This window comes from Coffea arabica, chromosome 6c (genome assembly GCF_036785885.1).
Source record: "Coffea arabica cultivar ET-39 chromosome 6c, Coffea Arabica ET-39 HiFi, whole genome shotgun sequence".
Lineage (NCBI taxonomy): Eukaryota > Viridiplantae > Streptophyta > Magnoliopsida > Gentianales > Rubiaceae > Coffea > Coffea arabica.
Window position 1 is genome coordinate 6939660 of NC_092320.1, and position 17550 is coordinate 6957209.

At 37.9% G+C, this 17550-nt stretch overlaps 2 protein-coding genes and 2 long non-coding RNA genes across 6 annotated transcripts; 2 read left to right on the forward strand and 2 right to left on the reverse strand.

The window, feature by feature from the left end:
• The first annotated feature begins 2768 nt into the window (after positions 1-2768).
• Positions 2769-9018, forward strand: LOC113694072 (uncharacterized). Its single transcript, XR_011815773.1, has 3 exons — positions 2769-4658; positions 4938-7196; positions 7599-9018. It is a non-coding gene; the product is annotated as an uncharacterized lncRNA (long non-coding RNA).
• On the reverse strand, positions 5193-8641 carry LOC113694071 (sugar transport protein 7). Its single transcript, XM_027212923.2, has 4 exons — positions 8497-8641; positions 7484-7803; positions 6535-7161; positions 5193-5938 (listed from the first exon to the last, which is right to left on the reverse strand). The coding sequence occupies exons 1-4, from the start codon at positions 8639-8641 to the stop codon at positions 5498-5500; spliced, it is 1533 nt and encodes a 510-aa protein (XP_027068724.1). The 3' UTR covers positions 5193-5497.
• Positions 9019-9950: 932 nt separating the features above from the next.
• Positions 9951-12413, forward strand: LOC140008386 (uncharacterized). Its single transcript, XR_011815772.1, has 2 exons — positions 9951-10544; positions 11421-12413. It is a non-coding gene; the product is annotated as an uncharacterized lncRNA (long non-coding RNA).
• Positions 12414-13815: 1402 nt separating this feature from the next.
• Positions 13816-17195, reverse strand: LOC113693623 (sugar carrier protein A-like). 3 transcript variants are annotated; one of them, XM_072052493.1, is made up of 5 exons: positions 16932-17195; positions 16254-16428; positions 15500-15819; positions 14775-15401; positions 13816-14473 (listed from the first exon to the last, which is right to left on the reverse strand). In XM_072052493.1, the coding sequence occupies exons 2-5, from the start codon at positions 16396-16398 to the stop codon at positions 14036-14038; spliced, it is 1530 nt and encodes a 509-aa protein (XP_071908594.1). In that variant the 5' UTR covers positions 16399-16428; positions 16932-17195; the 3' UTR covers positions 13816-14035. The 3 variants fall into 3 exon arrangements, with proteins under 3 accessions (XP_071908594.1, XP_027067980.1, XP_027067981.1); XM_027212179.2 differs by having other exon boundaries at positions 16889-17195; XM_027212180.2 differs by lacking the exon at positions 16932-17195 and adding an exon at positions 15962-16155 and having other exon boundaries at positions 16254-16874.
• Between the last annotated feature and the right edge of the window lie 355 nt (positions 17196-17550).

The window sequence follows — 17550 nt, forward strand, 5'->3', positions numbered from 1 at the left end:
CCATTTGATAAGACGGACTGACGGAGGGAATGAATTGACAAAAAATAAAATGCTAAGGGATAAACTGCAAAACATACAAAACCTTATGCGGACTTCCTGTGATTAACCCTTTTTTTTTTCATTTTCTTATTTGATTTTTGTCAAATTAATGATAAATTGTTGAGGTTGTAACTAGAGAGTGATTGTAGGGGTGGGGGTGGGATTGGGACCGGTGGATTGTCGGCAAAGATGGAACCATCTGGTGTTTTTTTTTTAAAAAAAAAATTGTTTTATTTATTTTAGTTTAGAAAATGGTACTGAACTGGTATAATAATTAATAACGCATTAGGTAGGAGAATGGGACTCCAGCATTTGTGCACACTTGGTGGTACTATTCATTTTTAAGGTGCTGAGTTTTAAGTATTTCTACATTTTTTTGTTTAGCTTTGAGTTACATGGCAGGTAAAGATTAAAGAATGCATTAAAATGTTTTGACTTCAAGGTCATTGATAATGGATTATTAATAAGTTTATTAACTCACGGTTTCAAATTCAAGTTACTTACAAAGTAAGAGTTGCTGCAAGAATTGTCAGTCGTAACAAAGCTTGTAATTACTTGCCACGATTGCACACCTCGGAATTTTTGAGCAGTCATTCATATCATTTTCCCCCTTCATTGTTAACGTTCAAATTGTCAAATTATATATAATTGTCAAATAATGTAATTCGAACATTTTCTTACGGTGTAAATTTGGAGCTCCATGTACAAACGTTCCGGTCATATAAAATCATGTTCTCATAAAAAATAAGTAATTTTTTTTTTAAGGAAAATGAGAATCCAAACAGGATGTGAGTGTCTCGAATGTTTAAGGCAATAAATACAAGTCAAAACACAAATGCCAGGAACCAGGAACAGCGGTCTCTTACGGGGACATTTGTTTAGCTTTCGTCTCCATGTTACGAAATTGTAGTTTTGGGCTTCTAATCCCGAATCACAATCATCAAGCAATTGATTATTTGGTCACAATTTTAGTCATAGTAAAACTCTTCTAAATCATTGACATTTGGACTTGGTCCACTTAAAACAGATGCTGAAATCTGGACAAATGGAATTGCCCCAACCGACTTGGTGGGTCCATGACCTTTTAATCAACCAACCTCCAATCCTTATCTTTTTTTAGTGCATTTATTTATTACTACCCATCGAGACATAGGCTATGCGAATCATCCGCAGCAAAAAAAATTCAAAAGTAATGTCAAAATACTCATTTGATCTACTAAGATTTGTGTATCTGCTAACTCCTAACACAAGTCTCTTCGGACTTTTTTTTCCCTGTAATTTATAATATAATAGATTATACAATTATTATTATTTAAAAAAAAAGAGATATATGCAGCACGTGATTCATCCAAAATTTTATTAGTTGTTCGAAGATTAATGAAAATTTTAAAAAAAAAAGACAAAAGAAACATCATGTTAAAAGGACAAAAACTGAAAGATAAAAGAATTATTGATTGATGAAAGATCTTCCTTCCAACAAAACAAAACAAGTAAATCCATAATAGACGGTATAATGATAGTATAGTAGCGGAATAAGTATTTTGTCATGATAGATGACAAATCAGTGAAAATTTTTAGAAGTTGAGTAATGTTTAGTAGTTTAGTTTGATATATAATGGGGCGAGAAGGAGTTTTTTCTTCTTTTTTTTTTTTGGATAAGTAGTTTTGAAGTTGGGCAGTTTAATGAACTGTAGCGTATATGCTTATTGATTAATAATTAATTTAAAGAGTAAAATTGAAATTAAAAAAATTACACTAAATTGTTTACGCCAAATCAAACTCCTACTCCTTTGGTGCTGTAGAGATTTCTTATTGTGGAAGTAATGCTTTTATTAAGCCAAAAAATAAAAAGGAAAAGAGCCTGCTCATAGCTGCATTCTCTAAAACTTATTTTAAAAAAAAAATTCCCATAATTGGGACGATGTCACAAGATCACCGTCCTCATGGACCATTGATGTCTAGGCATCAGGCAAAAGCCCACGAATTGTTCTTTTGGGGGAAAAAGGGCCACAAATTAGGATCACAGTTTTCGTGGCCTGTCAACTTTCTCCCCATCCCTACTTGATCCAATTGGTTAATAAAAAGTGTCTGCAGAAAAAGCCCACCACCTGCGGCCATTTTACTCTGTACATACAGTAGCTATATTTGTACATCTTGCTATTTGGTGTATACAGCTACAAATAACGCTAGCCATGCAATTCTACCATGGTTGCCAATTTTGCGTTTTGACCATTCCATCTTTTTAAGTTTTTGATTAAGGTCCATCCAATGTCAATTAGAGTGATTGATATAGAAAACAATCAGAAATTTAGATTGGCTAATAGAGCTTTTACTCTAAAAGATACTAGTTGAAAAATAGTGTTTCGGCGAGAGAATTGGATTGGATGATAAGATATGTATTTGAATTTAAATCATCTCACTTTAAAAAATATATAAAAAATATTAAATTACACGAGAAGTCCTTATCTCACATTAAAAAAAAAAAAAAATGAAGGGCTCATTCCTCGTAACTACTAAGGTAAAAGCTAGAAACATTTTTGAGACAATCTTAAGGAACAGGTAAGTCACAGTTAATTTACGCTCTATGCAACAATTAGACCCGTATTAATGCTATGAACTTTTGCGACACAAGATTACCTTCGACCGAAGCAAGAGCCTTGTGAAATAAATATAACCAAGTTGGAAACCGACAAGAAAAAGCCTCAAATAGGGATTCCGTATTACGCATCACGCGCAAACCCTCCCCTATAAATTAGTCAGCAGCACTCCCCCAATTCTCACTCATCCATAGATGCCCCAAACTCCCCCACAAGTAAAGTAACAGCGACAAAATACTAACTTCTTCCTCTTATTCTCCTTCTCTCTCCTTTCTCTCTTTCCTCGTTCGATCGATCACTGTCCCTCACCATCTTCCCCAACGTCTGTTCCCCGGCCAACCAGAAAGATGTGTGCCACCGCCGTTCTCCGATCTCATGATTGCCTACGCAAACCCTATTACACTCGCCGAAACACCGCTAGTCATAATAACCCGAACCCTTCCGGATCTCGCCGCCGAAAACGGAGCCCCACTGGCTTCGAAACTAACGTCCACGATGGATCTAGGGTTGTGAACCCAGGTCTTCGCAAAGCTCCTACCTCGACTTCTGTTGCTGCCAAGAATAATCTCGTCATGGGCCAAGTTAAGATCCTGAAACGCGGCGAACCGTTGCCGGTGAATGATGACGATAAGAATAATAATAATCGCACTGGCAGCAAGAAGGCCATTTCGACTCCAATTCCAGCGACGGCGTCTGAGAAATTAGGGCTTGTGGGTCGCTGCGATGAGGATGATTTGATTTTGTGTTCAACGGGTCGGTTGGGCCCGGAACCCGAGATGGTTCAGAAGCAAATTAGGACTTCTGATTTTTACGCTGGATCGGGTCCCATAGTGGCTTCTCCTCCCCCGAGTTCGCTTCCCTTTCCTGCATTCTTTTCGAAGAAGGAGAAGAAGTTTGATGAGGCTACCAGCGATCTGCTTCGTTTGTTGAGGCTTGATTTGCCGTGAGCCGTCCTTACTTCCTTTAAAGTATATTACTGAGTGAATGGACGACCCTTGTTATCTTATCCGAATTGCGTGGCTAATTCGTATGGAAGAAAGTGGGTAGATCGGGTGGATTACGCTTTCTTTATTCTTCCTCGATATTTTTTTGCCAAGAGGGAGATTAGAGGAAGCAAACAAGCAAATGGGGCAGTGTTGTTGCAGTCTACTTGCAGAGGAAAGCTAAGCTAAAATGTCGAGGGGCACTTTTTCAATCAAAATGGAGCAATCAAGGCCTTTACTTGTGTGTGTTTGGGTTTAGAGCAAATTTGTGCTTTTGGAGATTAAGTTATGGTACTCTATTAGTATAAAATTGTATATCCTTCTAGTCTAATAGCATTTAATGGTACTCCAATGGAATGGTAGATGATTGGACGGAAAAAGAAGTTAAGTTATGTTTGTGGGATTTGGGGTATCTTACTTCCCCAAGCCTATGTGAAGTATTTAATAGGGCTTTTATGAATTTGTTTAACGTTATGTACTCTGGAGTTTAGTTGATGTGTTTAGCCCCTGTACTACTGATGTTTAAGTTGTATCCAATTGCAATAAAAGCTCTTAGCTGTGAATATGAGTAGCTTGCCTTCAACTTAGTTTTTAAGTTCTCAAGTTTTGGCTGATTAGATTGTGGTTGTGTAACTCATTATTATCCAGTTTACAAATGAATGACGTGTGCCCTGTATTGTCAAACGTTTGTGGGTTTCGTTATGTGGCAAGATCAAAGAAGAGTCTGAAAGCAAACGAAGCTTATGCGAAAAGATCTTGAATCTGGTTGAAGATGGAAATGAACTTTTGCTACGAAATGGTATCTCTAAGTTCCTGCAACTTTAGAAACAATAGAAGAAAAGAAAAAACGTAAAAGCCCAATGACTTGGTTTTTTCATTTCCTGAGACCAAAAATGGTTGAAGTTGATAAATTTCTATTATGAAGAGTTGCAGAACCTTCCAGCAAATTGACATTAGTCTGTTGGAAGAGTTGACATTTCATGGCATGTACTGACTTTCGGGTGAAGTAGTAAAGGAATCATGGTACCCGTCATTACAGGTATGTTTTTGCAATAAGCAAGTAGCATCTAATTTGTTTGTTTCTGATCTCTTTGAATATGTAGTTTCCTGTGAAAGGTAGTGTTTGTTGATATTGAAGTACGGACTCGACTTTGATGTTTTACATTGAAATTTTATGACCTTAATAAGCTCTTTATTAACTCAGAAATAGTATGTTCACTATGAGCACATGAAACTGCTGGATAGTTGGCATTTTAAGCGAAAGACACCTTTTAAACTTTTGTTTTGCTGTTTACTGAATTTTTTTTTTTATTCTTAGATGTTTTAACAGGAGGCTGTGCTGCTCATTTTGCTCCAATGCTAGTAGGTCTAATAGGGTTGCAATTTTTGGGTATTCTAAATGGTGTTGCACCTTTTTGGTAAGTCGGCAGTGCCCACTGAAAATGACCCTAAAGGTCACAATGTAAGTGATACAGATTTTGTAATTTTGTTAAGGCTCATTGACTCTGCCTTCATTTCTATTTCTGCATCTTAAGCACGGTTGAGATCAAACTGAATTTGTTGGAAGTTCATCTGTAGAGAAAAACATCAACGATATGTTATGTAGAATTTATCCACTGAATCTTGGTTTCTCATGATTTACCATGGATTGACACTAGACTCTCAAATATAGATCAAATAATTAGGTAAGCCTGAATATTTGGCTACAGTCTTGTACATCATGAGAACTGGTTTACATTTTTTGGCTCCTTTGAATTGATTGAAACACAGGCCTACTTAATTTGGCACTCCATTACATGAAGTGCTTTACATAAATAAATTAATTGCTAAAACTTGGTATTTTCATGATGCATTTCTTTAATTGCTATGTTACACGTCTTACTCTGCTCCATTCTTGGAAGACTCCAAATCCTTGGGGAGAACCCTCTTCCAAAACCAATGTTTTCTCCAGAGGAATACCATCTCCTCAATTGGAACACCCTTGGTTTCGGGTAGGAAAAGATAAACAAAGATTGTCATGATGGTAATCCAGCCCGCAAAGAAGAGGAAGATCCCAAACTTGAAGGCACAAAGGAGGGAGAGGAAGGCCTGGCCTATTGCGAATGTGAAAAGGAGATTTACAGCTACTGTAATGCTTTGTCCAGCTGACCGAATTTCTAATGGGAATATCTCACTTGGCACGGTCCACCCTAGTGGGCCCCATGACCACCCAAAAGCTGCAACAAAGAGGCAGATCACAACTACCACCAAAATGGAGAAGCCTTTAGAGAGTTCCCTGTCACTGCCAAATTTTAGCCCCAAGATAATTGCTACTATGACCTGTTTCACCATGAGACATAGCAATCAATTACAGTATGAGGTAATTGTGAAACAACTGATTTGATAATTTATGGGTCACTTGTTTTTGCGCAACTTAATCTTTTTGAATAATGGTGTACTGGTTTGCCTTTTCCTGTGTATTAGTTTAGCAGGTTATACAAACACAATGATTTGGTCACCCTGCTGATTGGTGGCTCTTGATTGTGTGGATCAAAATGAATCTACATCTTGCCATCTTTTACTTACCTTTTACTAGGTGGACAAACCAACAGGAGTTGTACTAAGAAACTTTTGCAAGTGAAATTCTTGCGAGGAAGGAGATTATGCTGCAAAGGCATATTCTTTTAAACCTTTTACTCTTATCATGTCCTTGTGTTGTTTTTAGTGTTTTGGCATATCCTCCAGCATAGATCTCTGCTACTTCTTTTTGAACTATTTTAGTTGGATGTAAAGGATTCCAGAGTTAAAAGATCATGCAGTGATATAACTATCTTTATAACAGTATGTGATTGCATTTTGGTACTCATTTTTCTTTCAGGTTTTCAATTTGGTGCCAACTGTCCAATTGTTGCTGTGCAGGATGTTATTTTTCTTACCTGACAAATAATCATTTGTATTCCCCCACCGATCAGTAAAACTCTACGGCCCCATCTATCAACTGTAGCAATTGAAACTAATGTTGATGAAGCCAGAACTGCTCCAGTCACTGCTGAAGAATATAGAGAAGCATTGCCTGCAAAACCCATAGTCTGAAATAATACTGGGGCATAGAAGAGAATTGAATTTATGCCTGTCAGAATCTGGAAAGTTGGCATGAAGATAGACATTATTAACTCCGGTCTGTGCTTCTTCTCAAGAATGTTTCTGAAAGGATGCTCAATTGAGTTTGCAAGCTCGCTTGCATCAATAATGTCTTGTAACTCAGCATGGACATTTGTTGTCCCTCTGATTTTTTCTAGAACTTTTTTTCCTTTTTCCTCTGATCCACGTTCAATTAGGCTGTTTGGTGTTTCTGGAAGTAGTATTCCTCCCACAGTCATTAAAATTGCTGGAGCAGCTGCCAGGCCAAGAGAGACCCTCCATCCCCATGGCCGTAGCTTCTCAGTGCCATAGTTGATCATGTTTGCTGTGAAGATCCCAAGAGTAGTTGCAAGTTGAAACATCATGTTGAGCCCTCCTCGGAGATGCGTGGGAGCCATCTCAGACAGATAAAGAGGAACAGCCTTACCAACAAGAAGAAAAGGAGTTTGCAGCTCTGGTAAGTGTTTGGCAACGAAAAGTGGCATTATACCAACTTCATGTATGTAAGCATAAAAACAGGCAAGTGATACGCTAAAACTGCTATTCAAAGATTGGAATGTATATAGAGGTTTTTCCTGTTATTTTATTTTTGTAAATTGTGAAGTTTGTAAGTAAACTTTATCTGCCATCTCTGGAGATTTGTTTAGAAGTCTCAAATGGCATACTTTAGGAACTCCATGATAGATAGAGTTTCACATGCTATGCTAGTCTTTCTTGAAGTTAAAAGATGTTGGGTAAATTCACCTGATTTCCAAACCCAATGCCAAAACCAAGCATTATCCTTCCAAGAATTAGCATTGCTAGATTTTGAGCTGATGCATCCAAAGCTGCTCCAATTGAAAAGCTTATTCCACCGCAGATTATACTTCCGCGTCTACCATATTTCCTTGTAATTGGAGATGCCACCAGAGATGAGACCAATCCCGCAAGGTAGAGAGAAGATGTAAACGATGCTAGGCCCTGGTTGTTGTACTTGCAGTAGTTGTTTTCATGGGCATGCATCTTATGTCTATAGACTGTCGGAAAGAACTTTGAGAGAAATCCATCCATGGAAGTTACTCCTCCTGTGCAGAGCAATTCACAAGGTCAGGTTTCCTTCAACTTCCCATTAGTCAGTCGTGCACACTACTTCGAACGACATGTTTTCTGGTCTTTTTTGGACTTAAATTAAAAAAAAAAAGGGAAGAAAAAGGTAATATTGTCAGAATCAGCACTTCTAGTTGTTATTGATTTATGAAGTTGTGCATTTCTTTTGTTTAGCAAATCATTCTACTGTACCATCTTTTCTTTAACGAGTTCTGGTTGTGTGTTTTAGCGACACCTTCAAGAGTGGTCGACTTTGAAACATAGGCAGGAATTGTAACTATAAATATGAATTATCAGGTCTTCCTGCAGCAGCCTTGTTTTAGGGAAAAAAAAAAGCAAGTTTGTGGATCATCTCTTAATATCCAAGTATGATATAATGAAATTCGGGACTCCGATGGTAGTAATTTGAGAAATTACTTCTTATCTTCGATATCTCTGATATAAACATGTAAAGAAATCAATTGCTACAGCAGAACATCAAATAGAATATGCAGCTTTAACCGTACGGTGAACTCGAGGATCCTGGTCCTATTTTTGTTTCTGCAGTTAGGATACCTTTATCCCTGTTTATTCGCAAGAGTCAGAAAGAAATTCTTTTGATTGTGCTGAAAATGACGGTGTACTGTTGGGAACTTGAAATTGCATGTTCTTGATGTACAAAAAAGATTTACCTGAAATTCCGATGTCATATCCAAAGAGCGACCCTCCAACGGCAGCAACAATGCAAGCGACGATTACATAAGCTGTGACCCTCCCTTGGTACTGCTCTGCTCTCTCCTTGGACACACCTGTGGGAGCTGACGAGCCACCAGCCATTGCCGAATTTCTTCCTCTCACAGTTTTAGCACAGAAAACAATGAAGGGGAAACTGTTCACTCAGGAATGGGGGAGATCGTCGTCTTCATATGCTTGTTTGTTTATATATATAACTGAACTGCGGTCAAGGTTTCCAGCTAGTATTTTGCAGCTCCTACTTTAAACTCTTAAAGAATTGTTGGCCATCATCTTGGGAACTGTCCTCTCTTTGTTCAACTTGAACCGGAGTGCTTTCCTCTGTCTTTTTTTTTATCTGTACCCCGGTCCCCTGGTTTACTCTGTACAAGTCTGTGTCTGACTCTATATCAGTGTATGCAAGTTGCGAAGAATCCAGTTAGGCCCGTCGGCTGTCGATAATTGAATATTCTTAATTGTCAGTTTGTGCTGTCAAGGGTTTTGAGGTGGTGGGAGTTTCATAGTATTTGACTTTTTGTTTGCACCTTACATTTCTCCCCGCTACATGCCAAATTGTGACATTGGATTTGGACTCCTCCTAAGAGGGGAGGACTTTCTTCTTCTTGAGATGTTTCCCATCGGAATTTTTTGGTACGCTCAGGCGATATGAAATACGTGTCAGTATGTCATTCAGACGCATCATTGACTGATATGTTCGTCTTTTATACCGCTACGTCATTGACATTCATGTGGCAGAGGTTGAAAAAAATCTTTTTTTATAAGTAAATTTTATATATACTAACGATATATATTATTATAATTAAATATATAATATATATATAAAATTAATCTTTTGGGTAAATATGCAATGGGATATTATCTGGTCAGCACTGTCTTTCAAATCTTCTGTCTAAAAAACTATTAACTTGGTTAGTGCGTATTAATGGCGTGCATAATTATCAGCTTTTATAGTAAAAAAAAAAAAAAACCATACATCATTAACACCCCCGATTTGCTGTAGAGTGGCGCACTTATCCAGATTAGAGGTTGTCATGGATAAGTACTCATGATTTCTGACTCAGAAGTTCTGAGAATCCGCATTGATTTGTGTACACATATTATGATCTACGAGCTTTTTGGTGCGGTTGCTATTTAATCACTGTTCCATGCATGAATCGAAGTAGGCACGACGAAGCCAGGAATTAATATTACATTTCCATGGAGTTGGAGGAATGCATTTTTGGTTCTCCTTGCGTGGCATTTGTGTGTTTTTTTATTTCTAAAATTTCAGCAAAAAATAAATCTAGTCCCTAATGTTAAATACTTGGTGCAATGTTAATCCGTGACAAGAATAAATTCGGCCCTAATGTTATCAATTTCGAGTAGATTTAGGGTGCGTTTGGTTCCCCATGGAATTGGAGTTTAGAATTGGAATTGAGGCTCCAATTCCAATTCTGTTGTTTGGATTCTGCTCCACTCAAAGAATTAGAATTGAATCTGAATTCTATGGGGGTCCAATTCCATGACTTGAATTCTTTATGGGATCAAAAGAATTCTAATTCCAATTCCACACCAAATCCTAAGAAACGGGTTTACACGCGGATCAAATGTGGGTAAAAATTATAACCGGGTCAAACATAAAGTTGCAAGAAACAAAGACGTCTCTTTGTCCCGATCGCTTGCAGAGCCTCACAGGTGCCCCTCCTCCATCATCGCTTCCACCTCCACTATAACATTTTACGTCTCCTACCACCGTCTCCCTCTCCGCCTTCCAATCCTCCGGCCACTCCCTCCATCCTTCTCCACTCCCGCCACCCTTTCACCCATCAGCTCGCCAATCGCAAGACCTACTCTGTCCAATTTTTTTCGCTCCGTCTCCACACTTACCTCTGCCACTCCTCCATTTCTGCTGCAGTCACCTTTATTCCTCTCATCCTTACTTTCTGGGTTCTCTCCTTCAGCTCTTTTGCTTTCCCCAAATTTCAGAAATACTTAGGGCTTGTGAAAGGTAACTTCATCTTTGAAATTTTTTAATTAATCATTGGTTATGGGCTTTGTTACAAAGCCTTGTTTCATTTGACACATTGCCACGGTTTGTTCTGTTTCAATGTGCCATCTCAAAATCCAGAAAAATAGGAGTAAATGAAGGCAAAACTTCCAGAAAAGTAAGTTTGACACATGGCTTGTTCTACCTAGTTTGGAAGTTTAATCTCTTGGTGCAGTAGGAGTACATGAAAGCAAATAAGACCGCAAAAGCCACCATTACTATAGCTACAAAGCCATAATTCTGAATCATATCCAAAATGCTTTTTGATGTAGTCTTTAATCATTGGGTGAGAGGACATCCCAGGGACTTCAATGGTGTCTTCTACGTCACCATATTGGTATGCAATTAGTCTATAAACCATCCATGCTAATGGGCAAATCCAGTAATATCATATCCACCACTTGGGAACTTTCTGAAGTTTTAAATAGGAGTAAAAAATCAATTTGTGCTTCTTTCCATGTGGTAATAATGATTGCCTTCTCCAACCGAGTATTTGGTCGACCACAAGGTTCATAAGAGAAGTCAGGCCAAAAGGGAAGAAAGAAAAATAAATCAGTAGCATAAATATTTTGATCTTCACTTAGAGCTTTTTCCTTACAAGTATATGATGACTACGCAGTTTTAATTCCAGAGAAATATGTCACAGGAATATGAGAATTTGACATCTTTTTATTTCCTGGTTATGCTGTCATATGTACATTATGTGCACATTTGTGTTGTGGTTATGTAAATGATCTGCGTAAGTGCACATCTGTGTTGTAGTTATGCTGTCATATGTACATTAAGTGCACATTTGTGGTGTGATTATGTAAATGATCTGCGTAAGCTTGATTTCAGATGATGTGATTGTCACTGGGGTGTTGAAGGAAAAATGGTCACCTGATGTAAAGGATGCCCGCTGTGACTTTGATCCTGTCTTAGTTGCAAACTACGTAAGGTACTTGTGGTTCTGTTCCTCGTTTAATTCAACTTTCAGATAGCTTTTCATATATTTGGCATGATTAGAGAATCATCTGTTTCTATCTAATCAAACATTATTGGAACTACTAGTTTAATCACTCTCTGTTCCTGTTAGTTTAATAACATTATTTTGTATTTTACGGCTACTAGTTTTGGATTGGTAATTGGTTATAATCACTACCAAGCTAGCAGAGTTAATTCAATAAGTGCTTTTTACAATTGGTTTCATTGTAAATGGATATAAATGATTATGCTCTTACTGATCCAAGGTTAGACTAGTAGTAGATTTTCAACATTATTGCTGCTGGTCAAAGCTCCTCCATACAGAGTTGGGGTTAGAGTTAGGACTTGTGTAAGGAGACCAAACAATGATTAGAGCATCTTACACCATCTACATGACATGCACAAAATATTCTAAATTGCCGCATTGGTCAAGGCATCACCATGAACCTTCCACTTCTTAAACTCAGTAGAGGCTAACATAAATGAACTTGCATTCTGATGGCCTCCACCACTGAATTCCGTCATGTGATTCTATGATATGCATTTTCATAACTGAATAGGAGAAGTGCTATGAGTTGTGAAGATATTAGGAGGTCTCTTTGTATTGCTCATTGACGTTCACTCTCCAGACTGGAATTGGCTCAGTTCATGGTTTTCAGTTTCACAAGGTATAAAGCTACCTAAACCAAATGATGCCTGTTGTTTGGATCATGTACTTGCCCAGTCCTTTTTGGTTATTATGGAAATCTTACTACCAGCACAATCATATTGGTATATTTGTACCTGTGCGATAAGAAATTGGCACTCTGAATATTGATTAGTGCTAGATTGGCTGTTTATTGCTGATTTGCTGGCTTTCTGATCAAATTTTTTTTTTTTTGTAGAAAAGGAACTAATTTGTTTTTTTTCTCTAAAGCATTAGTAACAATTAGTTAAATGCAAGAAAAAAAATAAATTATTAAGGGCACTAATTGGCTTTTTCCTTAAAGCTTTAGTAACAATTAGCTAAATGTTAAAAAATTATTATATAGTAAAAAAGAAGAAATTTTTTATGTAAGGAAATGTTAGTTGGAAACAATTCTAATTTTTAATGAATTCTTCTCTCATCCAAACAAAGAATTTGGAATTCCAAATGAATTCTATATCAATTCTATGTATTTCCCAAACAAAAGAATTCCAATGTTTTGGAATTCCAATTCATAGAATTTTAATTCTATAGAATTTCAATTCCAATTCAATTCCAATTCTGTTGAACCAAACGCACCCTTAAGTCAATTGGCGGAATTAGTCACGTGTATTTACATGTTTGCTGAATTAAATTTCTTTAAAAAATAATTAGCAACCTTGAACGATCAGAATAATTAACATGATGGCACGTTAGTAACTAATAATTAACCGAGAGAGAGAGAGAGAGAGAATTTGTTTATCTATCTAGATAAAATAAAGTATTACAATTTTTTGCTTAGGGGTAGTGGGAATACAAAGTGAAAATCAGCTTTGGATCGATCAATTGGGTGCTCCAACTTATTTTAAATTTTTAGTTTAAAATTTTCCTCCTTTTTTTTATACTTATTTAGTTAGCACATGAGTTTTTAGTTCTTACTTTTATTATTTAAAATTAGCAACTATTTTGCTTCTATATTTTAAAATTTAATTTTAACGGACACATGATTAGACGTGACTAAATTCTATTAGTTCTTTGGTAAAATAATTCTTCAGATGCCTAAATCATTTGGATACATTGGGGACCGAATTTTCTCTCGTCTGAATTTTAGGGACTAAAACTGTACATGTGCTAAACATTCAGGACTAGACTAGTTCTTGCCAAAATTTTAAGGGCTGGAACCGCATAGGAACTAAAGATTAAGAACTAAAATCTCAATTTTTCCATATTTCCTCGAGCGGTTCCTTTCCTTTGATGGGTACATCACGGAGCAAGTTAATGGCATATGATGATTTTGCATTCCCTTATTTGGGTTCCCTCAGCTGCTATGTTGGCTGAAAACTTTGTAATTACAAACAGTTTATCCAGTGGGAAATTTAATATCTCTACCCTTGAAAATACTTGTCCCTGGACTCGTTGTACACAAACCAAAGAAAATGTTTCTTAAATACTAAGGCAAATTATTCTTTACTTGGAGGAGTAATTTATCTCTTTCATGCTTCTGGACTTTAGCTGATGCTGCCTATTGGCATATTGAATTTGATGTGTTGTTTTTAGCTAATTAGGGAAATGCTCTATGCATGAAACACAGCTCCGATCAGTTGCTTGTTTCAAAAGCACTACAATATGGTTTATTTGAAGCATGGTAATCAAGCTTTCCCAGATACAGGGGATACATAATGCGGCAGAGAATGTTGCATGAAGCTGAAAAAACAGCTCTGACTGTTATTGTCTCGTGCTTTCATTGACGTTCTGATACATTCCATTTTTTTCACCTTAATTTTCTGATTAGTGATTTCATGAAACTATACTAGTCTTCGTGTCATTACTCATCATTCTTTTCAACTTCTGGATTCTCCGATACAATCTTCTTCCAGAACCAATGCTTTTGCCATAACAGTATCATCTCTTCTATGGGCACTCCTTTTGTTTCTGGTAGGAATATATAAACGAATATTGTCATGACGGTGATCCAGCCTGCGAAGAAGAGGAAAATCCCAAACTTGAAAGCACAGAGGAGCCCGAGGAATGATTGTGCTATGATGAAAGTAAAGAGAAGATTGACTGCCACTGTAATACTCTGTCCTGCCGAGCGCGTCTCCAATGGGAATATTTCACTTGGCACGGTCCAACCAAGCGGACCCCAAGACCATCCGAAGGCCACAACAAAAAGGCACATGACCACCACCACGAGGACTGAAAAGCCTTTTGACAGTTCCTTGTTGTTGCCAAATTTGAGGCCCAATATTATGGCAACAATAGTCTGTTTTGAGAACAGAATGTAAGCATAAAAAGTTAAAGGTGAATGCTGAAATGCTTACTAAAGTTGTTTCACATGCATCATTTGAATCTTCGAGTGTACCCTGCCTGAACAATGTGATCACCTGTGGGTGGGTGTTGGGTAATGGAGGAGGATAAGAGTGTGTTATCATCGTTCTTGCCCAGTTGAATCACATCTGGACGCTTTTCGTTTTGGGAAAAGATTATTTGTTGGATATTGGTTGTAATTATACTTGTTATTGAGGATATGGGTGTGCAACATGGAGCATTGGTGAGCTTTTTACCTGGCATGTGATCATTTGAATGCCTCCACCAATCAATAGAAATCTTCGACCCCATCTGTCTACCGTTGCCATGGAGACCAGTGTTGATGATGCAAGAACAGCTCCGGTCAAAGCCGAGGAGTACAGGGGAGCATTTCCCTTGAACCCCATGCTTCGGAACAGGACAGGGGCATAGAAGAGTATTGAATTTATGCCTGTCAGAATCTGGAACATTGGCATGAAGATTGCCATCACCAGCTGTGGTCTGTTCCTTTTCTTTAGAATGTCTCTGAATGGATGCTTGATGGAGTTAGCCAATTTGCTTGCTTCCACCATGTCTTCAAATTCTGCACTCACATTTGGAGTTCCTCTTATTTTTTCCAACACTTTTCTTCCTTCTTCTTCCAACCCCCGTTCAATTAAGCTGTTTGGTGTCTCCGGAAGGAGCAAACCTCCTACCGTCATCAAGCAAGCTGGTGCTGCAGCTAGACCAAGAGAAAGCCTCCATCCCCATGGGTGGATCTTATTAGTTCCGTAATTAATCATGTTCGCTGAGAAGATTCCAAGAGTTGTTGCTAATTGAAACATCATGTTTAGCCCACCTCGGAGATGTGCTGGTGCCATTTCAGACAAATACAACGGAACTGCCTTGAGCAGCAACAGAGAGCTAATGTTTCTAAGTGTGCAGGCGATTTTATGGATTATGTTCATGTTTATAGGAAATATTTAAAGACAGAGAGGGGCACCTGATTTCCAAAGCCAATACCAACGCCCAGCATGATACGGCCCAAAAGAAGCATAGCAAGGTTGATAGCTCCGGCATTGAGGGCTGCTCCAATCAGGAAGCTGATTCCACCATAAATTATACTTCTCTTACGGCCACACTTCCTGGTTACAGGCGAGGCTAAAAGAGATGCAACCAAACCAGCTAGGTACAAAGATGAGGTAAATGCTGCAAGACCTTCATTATTGTACTTGCAGTAGTTGTTTTCATGTGCATGCTTTTCGTTTTTGTACACGGTGTAGAAAAATCGGTGGAGAAAATCATCCATTGATGCAACCCCACCTGTTCATGTAAAGGAATAAACATTCACTAACCCATTTTAATTTGACGAGAGGCATGCTCGGAAATTCTTGATGACCATGCAGCTAATTTTTCTGCACCAGAAACCCATTTAAGAAGCAATCTCTGAAATGGGACAAAGTACCTGGATTCGGAAGGAGTCCTTGAATATGTAATGCTAACCAGGGAAATCCACAAAAGAGTTGTCTGATCTCTTAGAATTAGTAGTGATGGCCTAATTGATCTATGCTAAGCTGTTGGTGGCCGAATAGACTAATCCACATCTTCCTTAATCATTAGCTTATTTAAAGGTTAATACCCTTGTATCTTCCCTGATTACTGGAAAAATGATCAATTGTTCATCTTTAAGCTCCGGTAGTAAGCAAACTCAATGTGTAACATGTGATAATGTAATCTAGGAAAAGGGAATGAATCACCTGAAATTCCAAGGTCATATCCAAATATGGATCCTCCGATAGCAGCAACCAGACAAGCAATGATCACATAAGGGGTGACTCTACCTTGGTATTCTTCAGCCCTCTCTTTGGCCACCCCAGCTGGAACAAGTGACCCCCCTGCCATGCTCGCTTCTTTCTTCTGTCCCTAGCTGAACTGGAGATTGAAGGCACAAAGAGAGAGTCAGAGAGAGGAGTTTAACTAAACTGGCTTTTCTTTCAAGTGTTGAGTATGCCAAAGTTTTCACTTGATCCCAAATTGTATACTAAAAACTAGTTCCGAGCAGGAAGCAATAGTCTAATACTTTCTTCAGATGAACCTCTTTTAGTCTAATACTACTAGTCTGACAAATAGACTTTCTTCAGCACCACTTATTTCTCTCAGTCAATACATCTGTCCGCATGGCACAGCTCTCACTTTTTCTGGAAATTTCAGTGTCAAAAAGAGACTTGCACTTAGCCAAAGAGATGTAAAATAATCAACTTTTTTTTTTTTTTTTTTTGTTGGTTCTTTCTGTGTGTAGTTATTATCACTTTTGGATCTTCTATACGTTTGTTTCAAAGATGGGTTTTGATTCTTGTAGGCTTTTCTGTTCTGACGGGGAAATTTACTCTACCTGTTCTTTCTCTGTTTTTATATATAACTGAAAAAAGAAATACCATCATCACATGCTGCTCAGAGTTCTGGAAACTCTCTTCTTTTCATTTTTCCCCACTTCTTCTTGTCTTGTGGAATAGAACTATAAGAAGAAGGGGAGGGGAATGAATGAATGACCAAACTGACACAAGGGAGGTCTGTTATGTTATGAAGAGACGTTGCACAAGCAATCTGTCAGAAAAATACGGATCGACAGGCTCTCTGGGTTGCTGGGTAAATTGGAGCAAGCACGGATTACGTGGGAGGCCCGGAACCAAGATGATCGACTTGTATCAATTCTATATTTTATTTTATATTAATTAAAGTGGACATCAGCTCAGCTGCGATAATAATCATAATAATGTGTCTGGGTTTTGAATGATAAAAGCATAAAAAAAAAAAAATCATTAGATTTTATGTAATTAAATGTACCAGACCAGACCAGGCCAGAAAGAAGATGCCAGGCATTGCGATCTGCAGGTCTAAGAAGTAAGTTTATTTATTTATGAAAAGCAGCGCACTTGTAACTCGAAAGTGAAACGAAACGAATGCTGCTTTCCATATTTGTGTCTCTCACCCAATCAGCATCACGTATTTGGCAAAGGTGTCCAATCTCAATCTCACCACTTAGCTAATTGATCA